The following is a 19,387-nucleotide window of genomic DNA, read 5'->3' as shown; positions in this document are numbered from 1 at the left end:
TTTTTTTCCTGGCCTTTAACTTTAACGGTTTACTGCATATACTGAACCTGCAGGGTGTTCTTCACCTGTTTTTTTGTGGGTGTGTCTGCGTCCAGCCTCCCTGAACGCCACATGAGCTCTGAAGTAAGCGCGGAGCACGGCCCAGCGAAAGGTCGCCACGGGGTCGATTCCCATCAGGCCGCAGATGAAGGCGTTCTTGCTGCTCTTGAGCAAGGCCACAATGTCGGGACGCATGTGGTCAGTGTTCTTCTCCCTGAAGTCCTGGATGAAGGAAAGACGTGTTTTCAAAACTGAGTAACAGCCTATTTCTTTCATTTAAAGAAGAACGTTAGGCAACCTTTGTAGGACTAAAGCATGAAAGCACAAAGCTGAAGTATTACAACAAACAAGGACCTTAGTTATTGCTGTGGCTGCGATTTTATTTCTTGTTTGTAAAGCTGTGGAAAGGCACTTGGCAGCAGAGTTTGCAACTATTTATGGGCAAATGTTTCACCTCTTTTCTTTACTCAGTTGTGTGGATAGAGTTAAATAGCTTGCATGATAGCGCCATCGATTTTCATCTAAGACTTGGCAAGAATGCAAATACATATTAGTATACAAAATGTCAAAATATTGCTTTAATCTTTAAAGCCATAATTAAAATGAAGCAGTTTTACAGCCTGTAAATATGTACTTAATTCACGCTTGTTGTCATGCACCTTTCGCTTCACATTAAGCACGAGGTGAGGAAAAATCTTCTCACACATCCATACGAGTGGAGAAACACATGCCCCACGCCCTCTGCCCCATCTGTCTGTAAGGAATGAAATATTCCAACTTGAAGTGGTGCTATCATAACAAAGCTTGAACTATAAACCCTTCTCTGTCCATATGAAACAAATCAGCTGTGCGCTCGCTGCCGAGCCAACGTCAGGCACATTTCACGTCTGCGGCTCTCGCTGCACGGTTTGCACCAAACGACTCACTGGCTCTGAGCAAATATAAGATATTTTTCCACAGCTGAGATAACCAGCTGTTATGGATTTATATTATACAGTGAAACAACAATACGCTCGATCCAGTCCAGCACATGTGCTTCTTATCAAAACGCAGCTGGGAAACGAGCAGAGAATTAGATCTAACTGCAAAAATAGGTCGACAGAACAAGCAGATCTGCGGCAGGGTTTCAGGATCCATAAAGACTCGAGTGAAGTGAGACAGCTCAGACTATCAAAATCTCAATTTGATGCAAACGAAAGGTAGAAAAGTGGATGTCAGATTCCGAACTGTAGTTCCTGGCTTCATCAGTAAATTGATGTTATCACTGGAGACATGTCTCCTAACACTTTATTTAAAATGAAGTCCGCAGCAAAATTAACAGATATCAGTGGAAAAAAATCTCTTTTTTTCACGTAACTGTTTGTGCCAGCGTGCTCGGTTTAATGCCTAATTTTGGGTTCATTCGCAGCTATTAGCAGGTGGGGCCGTTCTGTAAATCCAGGGCAGCAACAGAGCAAACGGTACATAACTCCTGGATTACTGTTACAGTTGGCTGCCCTGAGATTATAAGCAATTACCAACACGTGCAGGGTCGGGGACACGGTGAAACTACAACGCTGAGGCTAGGATGATCATCGGTGGTGACGTGCTACTGTAAAAAGCAGATCAGATCTTTTGCATGACAGCAGAGACTCGTCTTACCTTGACTCCGTACTTGACTTTCCCAGCGTAGTGTCTGATGATGAAGGCAGGCTCCATGACAGTGGGGAACTCGATGTAGCTGTTTCCTTCATGCTGACGCTTGAACTTGTCCAGCAAGGTCTGATTGGAAGCTTGAGGGAAACTGCAAAGACATTGATTTCATCAGGCTCGCATTCAAAGTCTCTAAAGACCAAAGTGGACACACTTTGGTCTTTAGAGACTTTATCTTCTGATTATTTCAGGAAAATAAAAAATAAGTTACAAACATTACCACCACCTGCCACATTTTTCCCACACATCTGCTTTCCTGCACTTCTCAAGCGCTCATCCCATTCCTCTAACCCCAAGAGATTAAAACTCCCTGTCACATATTTAATCCCATGATTTAAATTTAACCACAAAGGTGCTTACGAGGCCTCCACTTGCACATTCTTCTTTGGTATTTTCACCTCTGCTTTATGGACATTTAAGCCATTAACTACTAACCTCTGCTGGCTGGATCAACATTCCTGGAGATGTTTCATATCACCTCTCCTCCCTGCACCTCCAGACCGCCCTGCCTACCCAGGTGGAGGTCCTGAAGTTTGATGCTGTTAAAGTCAAAATGAGCCCCCACACTCGTCTGATTCTGCAGTAACATAATCCATCTCTCCAGAGGCCCTGAAGGCTGCACTAGCTGTGAGTGATGAGAGCTCCAAGAGACTTTCCTTCTTTTGCTATAGTCATTTAGCATGAAGCTCCTTCCTGCGGCAGCACAAACCCTGGGAGAGATCCTGTCTGCCTCATTTTTTTCTTCAGAGATCCCCCTTTGACCCTATTTCTTCAAAATTGCTTCCCCACACCCCAACACGCACACACGCTGTACGAACAAATACATACACGGCATTCGGTCCACTCCCAATGTTATTACATCCAGATGAAGCAGCTACGCTAAGTGGCAGGTAAGATGACAGCTAACATAGATAAATATGGTTCCAAAGATGCACCGCCTGGTGTGTTTTTCTATGCGAGGGGGCTGGGGGAGCATTTGATTTGATTTATGAAGAAGAAAGATGCCGAGACAGAGAGCTGACCCGCAGTACAATGTTTCACCATAGGAAAGGCAGAGAAAAAGCACAACCTGTTACAGTAAAAGTGGGGGAGGAATCAGTATATCTTTGGTTAAACCCTGGTACGAGTCCCAGTGTTGGTATCGATCAGGCTAATGAATGAAAAGCCTGCAGAGGGAGCAATCGGTCTCTTCAGTTTAACAGATGCACGAAAGTAGTTTCCGTGTAGCGTGACCATCATTGATGAAGCACACTGCAAGGGGACAAAGTTTAAAAGCAAGAACCAAACTGCAAGCAATAAAAGACCTATCTATACTCTGCTCTTCAACTGGTTTCACCAATAATCAGCTACATTTATATCCTCTCCTCATGTTTAGTGAAAATCCCAATAATCAGACAACCCATTTGAATAAGAACTTGGCAACAGTGGGAAGGAAAAACTCCCTTTTAACAGGAAAAGAAACAGGAAGAAACTATCTAACGCAACTGGTTAAGTGTGAGGGGAGGGAGACAGGACAAAAGACACACAGATTAATGATAACCAATGATTAAAAGCAGAGTTGTGTATAAACACAAAGAGAGCAAAAGCAGGTGAGTAAAATAGAAACACTCATGGGAAGCCCCCAGCAGCCAAGGGTCTATTGCAGTATAACTAAGGCTACGTCTACACTAGCCCGGATAAATTTGAAAACTGTGTTTTTGTCTGAAAACGCTCTGTGTCCACACTAGCGTTTTCAGTCGTTTTCACAGAGTTGTGCGTCCACATTGAAACAGACGAAAACGCTTATGTTCCAGTACTGCGCATGCGTGAAACGCAAGAAGATTCGACCTGCCTCGTTTCTGTCTGCCGTTTATTTACTTTCCGGGTCTTTGAAACGTTGCGGCAAAATGTTGAGGAAAAGTTTTTTTAAATGGACTAACAATGAGGTGGAGTTGTTGCTGCGAGTAACACAAAGGTACAAAGTTGTAAAAGCGAGTGAGAATAAAATAATTTGAAGAAAAGCTATCTGGAGCATGTACAGACTGATATTAATCTTTAATAGGGCTGTCAAAATTAAGTGCAAACAAAACAACTGCTGTATAATGCCCTCCGCTATCTTAGTTTAATTGGTCACATGACTGCATCACATGACTAAAATGTGTCATCCGTTTCAAAACGTCTCCGAGTTCGCTGTCCACACTGCAACGCGAAAAACGGCCTTTTCAAATGTATCCGCTTTGGAGAGCTTTTTCAAAACGCTGTGTTTTCCTTTACCGAAAACGCCGTCTCAGTGTGGACCAGAGGCCAAAATGGAGAGAAAAAGACGTGTTTTCAAACGAAAACGTATTAGTGTGGACATGGACTGAGGAAGGGTCACCTGAAGCCTCCCTGAGAACCCATGCTCAGTTTTCAGGCCTCTGATTCCATTTTATAGTTGATAAAATACACCGTTTCCCTTATAACACATGGAGGAAACCAGCAGTTGTGCAATATCTTGCAGAAAATGGTTCGACTGACAGTTTTAATGATTATCTAGTAAACAAACACGATCCATGCTAATCAACAGGTGCCGTACTTGCACTCCTCGTCCAGCAGGTGGAACAGAGCTGTGGGTTTCTTGCTGATTAGGTTGATGCAGCCACTGTTGTCGATGTAGTCGATGTTGTGCCAGGTGATGCCCTCTGCCCTGTACTCTTCCTGCAAGCAAGAACAAACAGACAGGAGAAGGATGGTCAGTAACTTTGCGAAACACAAATGAAGCGAGACAAAAAACCCGTGTGTTAATGTCTTTGATCGCTATGTAGCTAAAGTCTGACAGGATTTCTTGCATATGCTGTTCTTCTGAATTGCTTTCATATTTTCCCACAGGCATATCTATCAATCAGTCTCTAGCTGCACTACAGCACGAGAGGTTAAGCATCTTACACACGCAGCAGAGCTGTTTACCAGCGCTGCAACCAAACATGTTCTGTTTTGCATGAGATTTTGACTTTGATAAGCATGGTTCGTACAGGCCAAAGAGTATGCTTATGCTTGTGCTGGCTTTCCATAGAACTCAATCAGGAAGTCTTCAGTGATGATTTCATTCCGCTGAAAAACCTGAGCCACCATTAGGAAAACACCTGGCTGCTTGCAGACTGTCAGAAAAAGCCATTTGGCAAGATCTGTCTGCCTCTGAAAGATATGACCCTGGTACCCTTGACACCCCTAAGTAAGAAATCAGCGAGCCTCTGCCAGCTGGAGGCGGAAAGCATGAAAAGTTGATTGGGGCGGGATGAGGTTAACGTTCTGCTCTACTAAGAAAACTACTGTTGAGGTACATTTGAGAAAGTCATGTAAACAGGTCCTGCTCCAAAACCTTGCAGGTTAGAGAGTGTCTTTCAGTTAGGCTGCTGGAAAAGAGGATGCACACTCAGCAAAAGGTTTAATGGCAAGCACCACCAAAGCAGAAACCTGGCTGAAAAAAAACCACAAGAAAAGAGGGTGGGGGTATCAGATTAATCAGCTGGACAGCATTAAACAAGCAGCCAATATCCAAAGACAGTAAGAACAATGAATTGATAATTGTGCTACGATTAGAGCCTTCATGTTCGACGACACGGGCTACACTGCAAACAAGTCCTCAGAAATCTCCTGATCACTGAAAATGACTGGATTGGTTGTTTGCATGAGCTCTTAATACGAGTTTAGCGACCTCTAGTGGGCGTGTGTGAGCTCATGTAAAATGAGCACTTATATCGCTACCCTTACACCTCTTTTGCGCAGACACAGTGTGGGTCCTGGTGCTGAGCCAGACTGCCTTTTGAGAACATTATTACACCTTGTCGCTAGCAGAAGTTGGAGTCAATCACATCAGCCAAAAACTGCTTTCTTACAGCACTGAGCAGTCACATATTTTTGCCTACCAAATTTGTGGTGGAAGCTTTTGCTTTGAACAGATTCTAGACTGGGCCCCAACCATAGGTAAGTTGATTGGACATAACGTTTTTAGTGGGAGAAACGTTTCTGTCGCACGACAGACAGGCGACCTGCCCATGATGTACTCAGTCAGATATCCCCGTGGCAGCTGGACTCAACCCTGAATTGGATACATGGAAGAAAATGGATGGATTCAAAGACTTCCTAAAGCTTTCTTACCATGTCTAATCCTCAAAAAGGGTTTACTTGAACCTAAAAAGTACTCAACAAGTGAAAATTCCTCACCACACTCCATCTTCTGTTTCCCAGCAAAAAGTTGGGTGTGTTTGTACCCTGGCAATAAGTCAATTCAAAAACAAGCAGTAACACAGGAATGTGCATAATGATTAATGACTAATCCTAAAATAAACCCAATTGTAAATGTGACTGTATGGGAACAAGTTCAGGGTTTATGTGTGCTTGGCATTTTTAGGTGTCATAGTGTAGTTCAGTCTTACATTTACATGTTTGCATCCTTTATATGGCTTTATTAGAGAGCAAATATAGTGGAACATATGCTGGCCATTTGTTAAACTGAATAGCGATCAAAAATTCAAAGCGGAGCTGCAACATAGTTTCACATATGCAACATGTCTGCCCTGTCCTTGTTTTAGGCTGCTGAATCACCGATGAGGCATTTAGAACATGTGGCGTGTTTTGCTTTTATTCCGAGGTCGCACCGGATCAAGTAAAATAAAAACAGAGGCGTAAAGAAGTTTAAATCTCTTTTTGTTTAAATCTCATCAAGGACGAGCGCCGGCACTGCTGGCCGACGCGGTTCATCTGGCTACATTTGTTGTGTCTGTGAGAGTTTGTGAACATGCACACTCAGTCAGAGAGAGAGGGGCAATTAGATACAGACACTCTGATAATGAGATAAGCACACACACGCAAGCACTAATCAGCCATTTTATTACATAGGCACATTAACGTAAACAGCCCGACCCAGCAGACAGAGGACTACAAAGTGGTGACTCAGTATGTGAAGAATGTACAGAAGGTCTTTCAGTCATGATTCAACCAAACAGCAAACCAGATCCGACAACTTAGAAACAGCTGCTTTAGGAATTTTCTTTATGCACTGCAGAGCGACCCTCTAATTTTTATATGCAAGACCCTATTCATGGAAGTCCTGTTAACACAGTAATTGAGAGTAGCAAATAAATGCCAATCAAGGTCTCGTTCTAGTTGAGCTGGCAGAAAGGAGAGCTCAGATGAAAAAATGCTAACAGAGGAGACGCACTAAAGCTATATCCAGTCTGATATGTTTTTATTTTAAAGTCGTTTTTAAAGTGGAAGTGATCCCTGCTCATTGGAGCATTTCCAAAATGATTTCTACCTTTACTGACACGTCTGTTTAAAAATATTACACTGACCATTCAGTGGGCACAGGTGCTGGTGTAAACAGGAAGCAGATGGTGGGTTTGCTTGGAGAAAATATAACAGAGGAAGAAGAGAAATGGCTAAAAGAAGAAAGATTCCTTTGCCTGGACCATTGGTCTCAGGATTTGCAGCTGAGTGTGAAGCAGCTGGGATGAGAATTAGCAAGTCTGAGGCCACAGTTCTCAGTGGGGAAAAGGATGGAGAGCCCACACTGGGTCAAGAAAGAGTCACCGCCCCAACAGGAGGACTTCAAGTTTCTCAGAGTTCTTGTTCACAAGTGAGGGGAGAAAAAAAGAGCGAGACGAGCAGATTGTGTGGTACACGGAGGAGAGACGAGAGGCCTGAGCGTGAAAATGTTCATTTACTCCCTAATCTACTACTCCTAACCTTACCTGTGCTCACAAAATCTTGGTAGAATGACATCGAGGACAGAAGTGGGGGAAACAAACTTCCTGCAAAGGGTGTCCGGGCTTTCCCTTTGACAGGGGGGAAGACGATCAAGGTCACTTGCCTGCTTGTTTTTTTTGTGACTGTACAGATTTGTTCACGGAGTGTCTCCACAAAAACTCTCAGCTATCTTTGTGACGCCTGTTATTTGGGCAGCTATTAAAAAACATTATCAAAATTAACTTAATTTTAATCAGTTTTGGGGCACTGAAAAAAGTACTTCTACTACCTTTTCTGTGGATGGGTGTTTAGTTCTGATTTAAACTCATACCAAGTTTAACTCAGACTCTGTTGAGGGCCATCTTTCTGTCTTTGTCTCTGAAATATAAGGCTGATAAGATTTCCCCAGTACAATAGAGGCTTCAGATCCTCCACAAAACATGATGAAATAAATTTGGCAAAACCAAACCACTGTAAACAGAGAGAGATGTAACTGATATTGGACCCCTAAAATCCAATCTGCAAGCAATAAAAGCCCTCAAACCTCCCGCTAAGTCGAAAGTGAGCCGGGAGTTCTGTTGCGGTCGATGAGGTTGGTCAGGATTTGTGGTCATCCTTCCATCCATTAGTCAACCATGTGTCTGTTCTCTCCTGCGTAACTCAGTGCAGCATTCAAGCAACCCAGATTGTGTTTGGCTGAAAGCCCCGGTGTAGAGGTGAGGGAGGGTGTGTGTGTGTGTGTTTCTCGATTGCTCCTGCTGTCTCTCCACTCCCTCCGTCTTTATATTTCTAACTCACTAAGCTCCCTGTCTCTCTTATTATGACAGCAGAGTGTTTTTATTGAGCGGACAGGAGGAACAGTGGTGCAATAATTGGAGATGGAGCAAGTTCTCGTGGTTTTAAAAGGGTGAGGAGAAAAAGACGTCAAAACTGGCAGAGATGCAAAAAAAAAAAAAAAAAAGACGGGCTGGAGTGTGTGCTTTGGGGAAAAAGGGGCATCCAGAAAGGAGAAAACTAGCAGAGACCAGAGACCATGAAATGTCAAAGAAAATTCAAAGACTTATCCATTAATGTTGTAAGGTTGGTGGGTCCTCAGTTAAAGTTTTGCATTCGGCTCCAGTTAGTGTCATTACTGGCAGCATGAAGCCATAAATGGACACTACAAAGGTTGCACAAGTAGTCCGACTGCTCCAGGATGGCACATCAATATATGTTTATTGCCAAAACGTTTGCTGTGTTTCCCAGCACAGTCTCAAGGGCATGGAGGAGATTCCAGTCAGGTAGTTACTCTAGAAGAGCTGGACAGGGCCGTAGAAGGTCTTTAAGCCATCAGGACTGGTATCTGCTCCTTTGTGAAAGAAGGACCAGGATAAGCCCTACAAAATCACCTACAGCAGGTCACTGGTATGAATGTCTTTGTGCTCGCTGACTGGCACCATGGAGCCAATTGCCATTGAATACTAGAACTGGGAGATCCACTACAAGCACCCTGTGCTTTTTCCTGGAGGATGAACCATTTGATATCATCGACTGGCCCTCATGCTCACCTGACCTACATCCAATTGAACACCTGTGGGACATTATGTTTCTGCCAGGTTGCACCTCAGACTGTCAGGAGCTCAGTGACTCCCCTGGTTCAGATCTGGGAGGAGATAGGACACCATGGACACCAAGGCCGTCTCGTTAGGAGCATGTCCCGACGTTTGGATTCAGTCCTTTGTAGGCTGATATTTTTCATTGTGACATCCTTTCCTTACCCGGTCCATAACAGCATAAATATCCATCCCGATTGTTTTTATGTGTGTTTTTATGGTTTCATTGTAGGTGGTCCAAAAGATTTGGACTCCAGCGTTTTGCTCTATCTCCTGAGCCACAGCCACCCCATAAAAATGAATTCATGAGTATGACCATTAATACAATAAAGAGATTGTTTTGGTAAAATTGGCACGTTCCTAAGGATCCTATTAATTCAGAGAAATACCTCGTTGCTTTGTCTGAGGAAAAAGTAAGCTGCAGAATTCTCTGTCAGATGACGATAAACCTTTCCACATGTTTTTTATTTCAGTTCGGAGTCAGTGTGATATCTCCCAAGGTAAACACGATACTGTGTTTGCCTTAGGCGGTGGCCATCATATATGTTTTCTCACTTTGATACACGGTCCTCATACAGACAAGAAATCAAGCACCAACTGGCATGTAGAGTGTAAACACTAGACACTCACACCCTCCTCGATCCAGCTGAGGGCTAAGGTTGGTGCGGCGCTATTAGCTTTGGCTCCTGTTCCAAAGATAAACACGCAGCACTGATAAGACCAGCTGGTTGGCTAGAGCGGATTGTAGCCCAGAGGGAAGAGAGGAGGAAAATCCCCTTGATGGAGAGCTAAAACCGCCTTTCAAAAATGAGGCGTATGAGCTGACAGAAAGCATGCATTTTGCTCGCATTCAGAAAACAGCTTACATCTTTTCTGGACACATGATCCTTCTTAAAAATGAGCACAAACAGTAGATCTTTATTACAGCTCAATTAATGGGCTACAACCCAAGCACGGAATCCACAAATGGCTCCAGTCTTTGAAACTTAAAGGTTGAATAGAAATTAATTCAACCTTAATAGTAAAAAAATAGATCACATCTTCAAAAATACTAAAAAAATTAAAGTGAAAAAGAAAAGAGTAAAGAGCTGCAGTTAGCTGGAAGTACACAATATGATCTGTTTTATTTCAATTGCATCTCCATTTCATTTGATACTACTGTTAATACTCAGAGTACAACTCCAACAAAATTAAGCAACGGCAGTTCAGACTGCACAACAGTAATCTATTAATGCCAGAAATCTTAGAAAACTCTCAGAAAGGCAGAGTTTTCCTCTGGGATTAACCAGGTAATCTGAACCCCACAAATAAAACTTGACATCAAACACCCCACAACACCTACAGGGTCATGATTAGTGTTTAGTTACCTTCTAAAGGTGAGTGCCAGCTGATCTGAGGTCAGCAGTCAAAGGCTCAAAACAAAGCCACAGGTAGGTGTGAAGAGCTTTCTCTCCGTATCACATCAGAGTAAGGCTCGCAATTTTATTCAAACAAACGCAAATCAGTTGAGATCTGGCAGCTCTTTATTTTGAAGCTCTACCAGCTTCCCTCAGAGGGGCCCAACACCACCTCAGCTGTTGTTCTGTTAGATAAACTCAATGATAGCCAAAGTTTCAGAGGACACCGGTGATTAAGGATAATAAACATGAACTCTTTTGAAACAATATTTGATGCAAGACTGGCCATCTCAGGAGCACTTTGACTCTTACTAACTCAATGTAACAGAGGAACACGCCTTTAAATGGAAGCACCTTACAAACCAGAGATATTCATCAGTGACAGACCAAACTAAAAATAAATAAATTTACTGTACTTTTAAAACGAATAAGATGATGACTTATGTAATTAAGGTAATCTTTTATTCTTACACGGTGCTTCAGTTGGTAGAGCTCAACTACAGCACTGCAGAAAAACATAGTATGCATAGTTTCTTTCAAAGAGTCTTAACTGGAAATATGTTAATGTCATGGTCCCTGTGCCCCGCTGGTCAATCCTCTATTGGGCAATATGTTTGTGGTTTGTTTGCTCTCTCGCCCTCTCTCTCTCACTCTCTCTCTCTCTCTCGCCACGGCGATGCTCACTGCGGGCTCCCGCTGCTGGCCCACACACCTGCTCATCACCACACCGGCCGCTGATCCCAGCTGATTACTGCACTACTTAGATGGCGAGTCTGCACTAGTCTTCGCTGGATCGTTGAGCTATCAGTGTCAGTTAGACTTGTGTTTCGGCTAACCTTCACCTTGAGAATTTCTTATTATTATCCTGCTAACCCGACGTTTTTTGTGTAGATCGTTTTTGGAACCCGATGCGGAGAGGAGTGATTGAAGGGGGAACTTTTTGTACAGAAAGTGTGGAACACCCTTCTCCCAATCCTGTTTCCCACGGACCCTGGCGACCCGGACCCGTTTCCCCTGCACGTTGTATATAGCCACTTGGTGTATGTGTTCACTGTAAATAAACGCACTGTCCTTCGCTTAAAGGAAAACCCTGGCCTGCGCCTGAGTCTCTTTCGGAACCCCTAACAGTTAAGGCCACCAATGCTATGAAAACACATTTTTTCTACTCCCAATTTCTTAGTTTTTTGCATATTTGTCACACTTTAAGGTTTCAGATCACCAAACAACTTTTTATATTTGGTAAAACTAACCTGAAAAAATACAAAATGCAGTTAAATCAAATCAATCAATCAAATCAAATCAAATTACTTAAATAGATCAAGTGAAGTAGGCTAAAAGGTGTCAAAAAGCAAAAGATCATGCCAGGATATAAAAAGAGCCAAGAACAGGTGAGAAACAAAGTCATTGACAACTACGAGTCTGATAACGGTTACAAAGCCATTTCTAAGGATTTGTGAAGTCCGCCTAAGCACAGTGAGAGACACTACATGCCCACATGGAGGAAACTTGGAATAGTCGTGAACTTCCCCAGGAATGGATAGGCTACCAAAATTACTCCAAGAACACATCAATGACAACATGGAACCATGAATTCTGCTCTCTACCAGATTATCCTGAAGGACAACGTCCGAACATCAGTTTGTGACCTGAAGCTCAAGCTCACTTGGGTTATCAAGCAGGACACTAATCCAAAAAACACCAGCAAATCCACATTTGACAGGCTAAAAAATACCCAAAATGACAGTTTTGGAGTGGCCTAGCTGAAGTATGGCCTTAAATCCAATTGACATGCTTTGACATGACCTTAAACATATACATGCTTAAAAATCTCCAATATGGTTGAATTAAAACAATTCTGCAAATAAGAGTTGTCCAAAATTTCTCCACAGCAATGTGAAAGACTCATTGCTAGTTATTACAAATGCTTGATTGCAGTTCTTGCTACCAAATGTGGCACAACCAGTTATTAGTTTTAGGGAATAGTTATTTTTTAACCCGGGGGCAGGTAGGTTTGGCTAGTTTTTTAAATGAAAACACCATTTAAAAAAGGATTTTGTATTTTTTTGGGTTATCTTTATTTAATATTAAAATGTGTTTGACAATCTTAAACATGTAAGTGTGAGAAATATGCAAAAAACAAAGAAATCAAGAAAGGGAGGAAATACTGTTTTCACAGATCTCTATAAATTTGAAGTCAAATGTGCAAAAAACATCACATCTTGAGTTTTTAGATACAAATCACTCTGTCAGATGTTGGATGCAGAAAGACAGATAAGGACTTATTTTTGAAGTTAGGTTGCAATCCGTTCTGATCAGTCCTGCCAGTCTCCTCTCTGAATTGTAGAAAAATACTGGCTGGGTTAAAATGTTATCCTGCATGTGTGTGTAGCCTGAGGGCTAACAGTGAGAAACAGATAACAGCGCCATTAGCACTGGCTGACTGCCGGTTTGTTATCTTCATTAAGACTGAAGAGACGTTTACTGCACTTGTTTGCTGCCATTATTCTTTTTTTTTTTTTTTCACACTCCCTTCCTCTCTTAGCTTCACCATCAGCCATCAGCTAGCATGTTAAATTGCCACGGCCTATCAGTGTTCAGCAAGAGGGAGAGGAGAGCTGACAGCTACTCTGACACAGTCCGTCTGATTTGAGACTCATAATCTCCCCTAAATGATCTTTCTCTATTTTTCCTTCTCAGTTCTGTTGTCCACTCGATGTGATTTGGAAACAACAACAGAAACAACACGGCACGCAGAATATTACGTGGGTTAGCAGTTGGCATCCAAATAAAACAGCATGAATATATAATGTAACTGATGTGGGATTTTTTGACTCATAGAGGCTAGTTTTGATGCTGCAGATGAGTTTGCTCTGAGATGCAGCAGTGGTGAAAGAGAAGGAGGCATGAATAGTAAACAAGTCAATCCAACGACCTGCACAAAGCTATGTTAGCAGCACTAAGCTGTCAGATCCATGCTGCTCAGCTTGACTCATGCACTCTAACCCAGCCTGTCAGCCTGTTCTGAGTATTCAGCACTTTTTCCTCTGACCTTGCACATTAATAGATGTGTGTGCTACCCTAGCCCAACTGCATAATTACAGCTGCTTTCACAGTAGTGTCACAGGAGCACTACGCACGCTCACCAGAGGAATACAACCGGCGTGATTAAGGCTGATGAAGAACTAAAGAGTTTCCCATGATCATGTTTTCAATAAAAATTATCAAGTTATCAACCAGCCTTAGTTGTCATGTCCAGAATGTTCTGTAGATGACTACTTAGCAGCTGATGCTTCCTAGCATCTGTCCAGATCTCAGCTTTTGATGCAGTTGCCCTTGATGTATCAGGATCGGCCTTACAGTGGTTCTCTTCATACCTATCTGACAGATCTTTTTTTGTGGCTAGTTTTAAGTACAGATCTCCCCCTCCAGTTCATGTTGGTGTACCCCTTGGTTCTGTTTTGGGGGCTCTGCTGTTTTTATTGTATTCGCTCCCCCAGGACACAGACTGTTAACCTGTAAGGATCTCCTATCACTACTATGCAGATGATATTCACTTGTACGCCTAATTTCACCCAAATGAAATGCTTAAACTCCACAGTTTATGAAAGACTTTATTTTAGTTTAGTTTATGAGACACTGTTAAACAGTGGATGGCAGACAGTTTTCTTCAACTAAACCAAGACAAAACTGAAATAATTATCTTTGTGCCAGAAAAATGCACATCTGGGATAAAGGAGACACTTATACCTCTTAGTGCTGCTGCCAGGCTTCTGACAAAAAACAACACAATGTGACTCAAATGGGACTCCAATCCTCATGCAGCTACACTGGGCTCCGGTTTATTTCAGAGTGGAATTTAAGATTATTTTATTGACTTGGAGAGCTTTTCACAGACAGGTACCAGGTTATATCAGAGGGCAACTGCATCCATATGTCCCTGGCAGGTCCCTGAGGTCCTATGACCAGGGCCTGCTGATGGTCCCCTGCACTAAGCTGAAAACAAAAGGAGACAGAGCCTTCTGTTCAGTGGCCCCCAGACTCTGGAAATCTGTTCCTTTGGATTGGACACTGGTGGACTCTGTGGTCTCTTATGAAAACCAGTTACAAACATATCTTTTTAAATGTGCTGTTTTGCTTTTTATGCATTGTTGGATCTTGTAAAGCATTTTGTGATTTTATATCTTGAAAGGTGCTATATAAATAAAGCTTTACTTACTTGCTGTTTGACTGTAAATGAAGTAGACTTTGACACATGTACTGACACATCTGACTTAAAAGGAACCTGCACTGATTTTGCACATCAAAGCACTTTTCTTCTAGCACCTCTTTAACATACTGCGTTCAGAGGTTCAACTAAAGAGGAAGCCATGCGTCACACATCAGAAAAAATTACTAATGTCCCTCCACCTCACCGCTTTGAGTGCGTGCATATGCAGACGTCGAGAAGCAGATCCTGTTTGAATGTTTGCACGTTTTTAACGTCACTGTAGTTCCAGCTACACACAAAATGCAATGACGTGTTATCAGCGGCTGCACAATGATTATTGTGTGGAGGAAAGAAAAGGAAAGGAAAAACAGTAACATTACCCTACCTGCTCCAGTTTGAAGATGTGTTGGTTGAAATAGTGCTGAAGTCGTTCGTTGGCGAAGTTGATACAGAACTGTTCAAAACTGTTGTTCTCATAATCCTCAAAGCCAAAGATGTCCAGCACTCCTATAGACAGGATCTGGTGGAACAGGCAGACAGCAGACCTCAGATTTAATCAGCGTGATTTCTTTTTAAAGGAAGACTCTTCCCTTTGAAACACTGTAAACATGAGTAGAAATGCATGATGCTTTGACCAACAGCATCTTTATTTAGAGATGTTTCCCTTTACGTCCCACTTGCTCCAGCCTCTCACTTGCCCCCTGGGTGTCAGTAAGATTCATGTCATCATGCATCATTAATATGCACCATCTAAAGAAGGCATTCACTCAGAGAAGGCCTTTAATTATGAAATGGACTGTAAAAGCTGCTTCTCATTTAATTGAATGTTATTCAACAGTGTTTTATTTCCCTCTGAAGGCTCATTTTTTATAGTTTGGCATAAAAAACATACAAGAACACATGGCATATATATATATATATATAATCTGGTATCTGAACATAAGAACAATGACCTTGATGGAAATTGCACCCTCATCGACCCCTGACAAACACACAGACAGATGATGTCAGTGCCAAGGGAGGCACTCACACGCACTCCTGTTTTCACCATTTCAGAGGACGCTGCATTGACTTACATTCATTTCCTGCAGGCTAAAGCACTGCTCATCAATACTCGAACCTTAAACTAAGTCCTCAGCCTAAAATCAAATGATTTACATCCTGTGGACTGTTTTTCCCCACAGAAAGGGGCAAATTCCCACAATGTGACTGTGTAAATAGATTTATGTCCCCACGATATGAATAAGACAAGTACACACATCCACGCACACACAGGCAGAGTGCTGGGACATCAGAGGACCATGGGGGGTAAACCGAGCTGAAGGGAACTTGATGCCATCTGCCCAAATGTTCCTAGCATACACACACACACACACACACAACGATCTGTTTTCCAATTCCTTCGATGCACCCACTGGGTTTGGCTTGCCAGCTGCCAACACACACGCACACGTATACACACATATCACACCCTCTGCCTCTAGGAATAAAACAAAAGGCAACAGAAATAGAAGAAAGAACAACATGGCCAATATTTACTCAGTGTAACGGTATAATCGTTTAATAATAATAATAATAATAATAATAATAATAATAATAATGATAATAATAGTTGTCTAACAAAAGTACTAAAATCAGGTTTAATTACTACAGTTCATAACAGCTCTGTTCCATTTAAGGGTATGAGCCGGTGGTGTAACCTAACTAATATTATTAATGACAATATTTGAAGGATATTTCTAATATGAATTTTGAGGGAGATCACTTTATTTGGACACTTGGACACTTGGACACACACACACACACACACACACACACACACACACACACACACACACACACACACACACACACGTGAAATCAAGACGACAATAACTGGAGGAAAGGCGATCTAATCAGAGATATCCAGTTTAGACCTTGTTAAAGGTGTCTGACTCTGTGTTCGTGGAGTGTGTTTTCATTCCTACCTTTGAACTGTCCTCCAGGTCCTTGTTGTTCAGCAGGGCATGGTTGGTCCTGAACACAATCCAGTCAAACAGCGCGCTGTACAGTGACTTGGCCATGGAGTCCCTCACTGTGCCTGCCTACACACAAACAAACACACACACAGACAAACAACGTGATCAAAAACATATGGATTTTATAATCTGAAACAGAAGCTAGCTCTGTGGATGTTTACCGCTTTCACTCACAGTCTTGCTCAAGTAACTTTTTTAGCTTTTTTTCCCCACTTGTTCTGTTACTGGATCATTGTAAAGTTAAATGTGTAAAGTGGGCAGAGAAAACGTTCTAATAAAATCCTGCTGCAGCTGAAACATTTGATGGAAGAGATTAAACAGACAGAAAAGCAATGGAGAAAAATGAATCAGTGGATGGTGTTTTAAATCAAAAACTGCTCATAATTTGGCGATGGCTGCAACAAAAACCTCATCCAGATTTTTCTGAAAACAACAACATTTATTCAAACATTAACTTTGATCTGCCTAAAGACTCAAAGCACAGGAAAGAAGTTAGCCTGACTGCAAGAATAATCTACATACCAGAAGCTCCAACTTTAAATGACTGATGTTATGGTCTTCTTAGCTTAATCTCTATGCACACAAAAGTACTGAATATGCACGCAAAGACATTTTATGTGTAAACTCGTTCAGCTGCTAGTTAATACAGATATCAATTCAGCCAGTGGACACGATCAAGACAACCTGCTGAAGTTCAAACTGAGCATTAGAACGGGGCAGAGAAGTCATTTAAGTACTTTTAATGTGGCATGGTTGTTGGTGCAACAACAAACATTGCTGCAACAGTCAGACCGTAGTGTCAGAATTTGGTGTGAACAGCATGAAAGCATGGATCCATCCTGCCTTGTATCATCAGGTCAGGCTGGTGCTGGTAGTGTAATTGTCTGGGGAATTTTTCCTGACCCTTAGTGCCAACTGAGCATCCTTTAAACATCACAGCCTACCTGAGTATATTTGATGCTCATGTCTGTTGCCGTATGAACAAAGTGCACCCAATCTTCTGGTGGGATAACACACCACGTCACAAAGCTCAGATCATCTTAAACTGGTTTCCTGAACATGAGAGTGAGTTCACGGTTTTAAAACGACTTCCGCAGTCACCAGATTTTAATCCAACTGTCATGGTCCGGGTGAGTACGGGGTTTTTCCACTCCGCTGGGCTCCACCTTCAGGCAGAGACTCCAATCAGCTTCCACACCTGGTTCCAATCAAGTCACCAGCATATAAGACCAGCATTCACAACAGACCTCTGCCAGATCTTTTGCTAACTCACGTTAGTGCTACGCCGCCAAGCCCTTGTGAGAGCCCCTTAACTACTGCTTTTCTCCTCACCGTGTTTTCTTTGTCATAGGACCCACCTGTCAGTCGCACTTCCCAAGCTAAACTACTCACATCTCCGCCTGGATGCTGGTTCTGTCATCTGGTTGCTTCCTTTCCATCATTGGACTACACCTGCCTGCCTCCCTGCCAAGTCCCTCACTCCAAGTATATTCTGGATCCTCTCTGGATACTCCTCACCCGGAACCCCTTGGACACCCCCTCCTCGCATGACACTTTAAACTACAACGCTGACTGCGTACCTCCATCCAAGCCGCTGCCCCTTTTTCCATTCCCAGGATCCATCCGTGAAATCTAGCACCTAGTCATAGCACTCAGAGTTTCATGTTCATAGTTTGGCCTCACAATTCACAGTTCATAGTTTCCACAGTTCATAGCTTCCACAGTTTCCTGCTTTGTAAGTTCACTAGGCACTGTAAATAAAGCACTGTGTTCACGCCCGTTTTGCCTCCCTCTGTGTCTGCATTTGAGTGCACACACACAGCCTGGCCCTCTCGGCCCTAACACCAACAGAGCATCTTTAGGATGTGGCAGAGCAGGAGATTTGCATCATGGATGTGCAGTCGACAAATCTGCAGTAACCAGAGATCCAACGTGGTACTACCAAATATAATGGACACTAAGTGTATATGATCATGATTTATTATTATTATTTAGATGAGCAGAGGTGACTGGCATTGTGTTTTTGCAATGCATTGCTAGTTTTTCTCTAGTTGCTAGCATTGATCCTAAGCATAATCAAAGTCAAAGTTAACTTTATTGTCATCTCTGCTATATACAGTACAGTATATAGAGAGACGTGCGACAAGGCTCCAGTTCCATTCAGTGCAAAAAACAACAATAAATATAAGAAGAATAAGAATAAATATACACTTAAGACTGAGGTAAAGATAAAAGGAATAAATATACATTTTAAAATTAGGGTAAAAAGGATCAATAACAGTCTAAGTTTCCAATTTACAGTTGAATCATTTAAAGTGACCTTGAAGTGGTTTAAAATGACCAGCGTAGCAGCTTTGCAGTTTACAGTATTGAGTGATTTAATGTTACAGACACGTGAGGATCAATCCTCTTATTTCAAACCTAAATTAATAACCTTTGTTCCATTAATGTATAACATGGTTATTTTATTTTTAGGCATCAAAACATCAGGATGTATAATTACAGCAACAGGCAACTGAAAAGAGCCAGCAGTCAACAATCAGAAGTTGCTTAAGGAAAAATAATCGAGCTACTTGCTTGAGTAAGATTGAGTAAGTTACCATCAATGTTAACAGCCTATCAGTGGCTGTGCTACTGTAACTTAGAAAAGGCAATGTACCCGAGGCTCCTGTTATGAATAAACTGTTAGGCAGTATAACAACAGCCACTTTGTATTTAAAGGGCAAACAGAGCCCC

At 42.2% G+C, this 19,387-nt stretch overlaps 1 protein-coding gene across 11 annotated transcripts in view; it reads right to left on the bottom strand.

The window, feature by feature from the left end:
- The window catches only part of LOC146665268 (unconventional myosin-IXAb-like), a 167,222-nt gene that overhangs the window by 28,516 nt on the left and 119,319 nt on the right, over window positions 1-19,387 (bottom strand). For all 11 annotated transcript variants that reach the window (XM_085412826.1, XM_085412818.1, XM_085412815.1 and 8 more), the window contains 5 exons: window positions 16,601-16,717; window positions 15,019-15,153; window positions 4,286-4,407; window positions 1,681-1,822; window positions 66-261 (listed from right to left, as the gene is read on the bottom strand). In XM_085412826.1, coding sequence (XP_085268952.1) covers window positions 66-261; window positions 1,681-1,822; window positions 4,286-4,407; window positions 15,019-15,153; window positions 16,601-16,717 — 712 coding nt within the window. The remainder of the gene's footprint in view (window positions 1-65; window positions 262-1,680; window positions 1,823-4,285; window positions 4,408-15,018; window positions 15,154-16,600; window positions 16,718-19,387) is intronic.

This window comes from Rhamphochromis longiceps, linkage group LG7 (genome assembly GCF_057381845.1).
Source record: "Rhamphochromis longiceps isolate RC_006_pf linkage group LG7, R_longiceps_female_GT1.1, whole genome shotgun sequence".
NCBI classification, from domain to species: Eukaryota; Metazoa; Chordata; class Actinopteri; order Cichliformes; family Cichlidae; genus Rhamphochromis; species Rhamphochromis longiceps.
The sequence above is the reverse complement of the archived record's forward strand: the minus strand, read 5'-3'. Positions and strand labels throughout refer to the sequence as shown.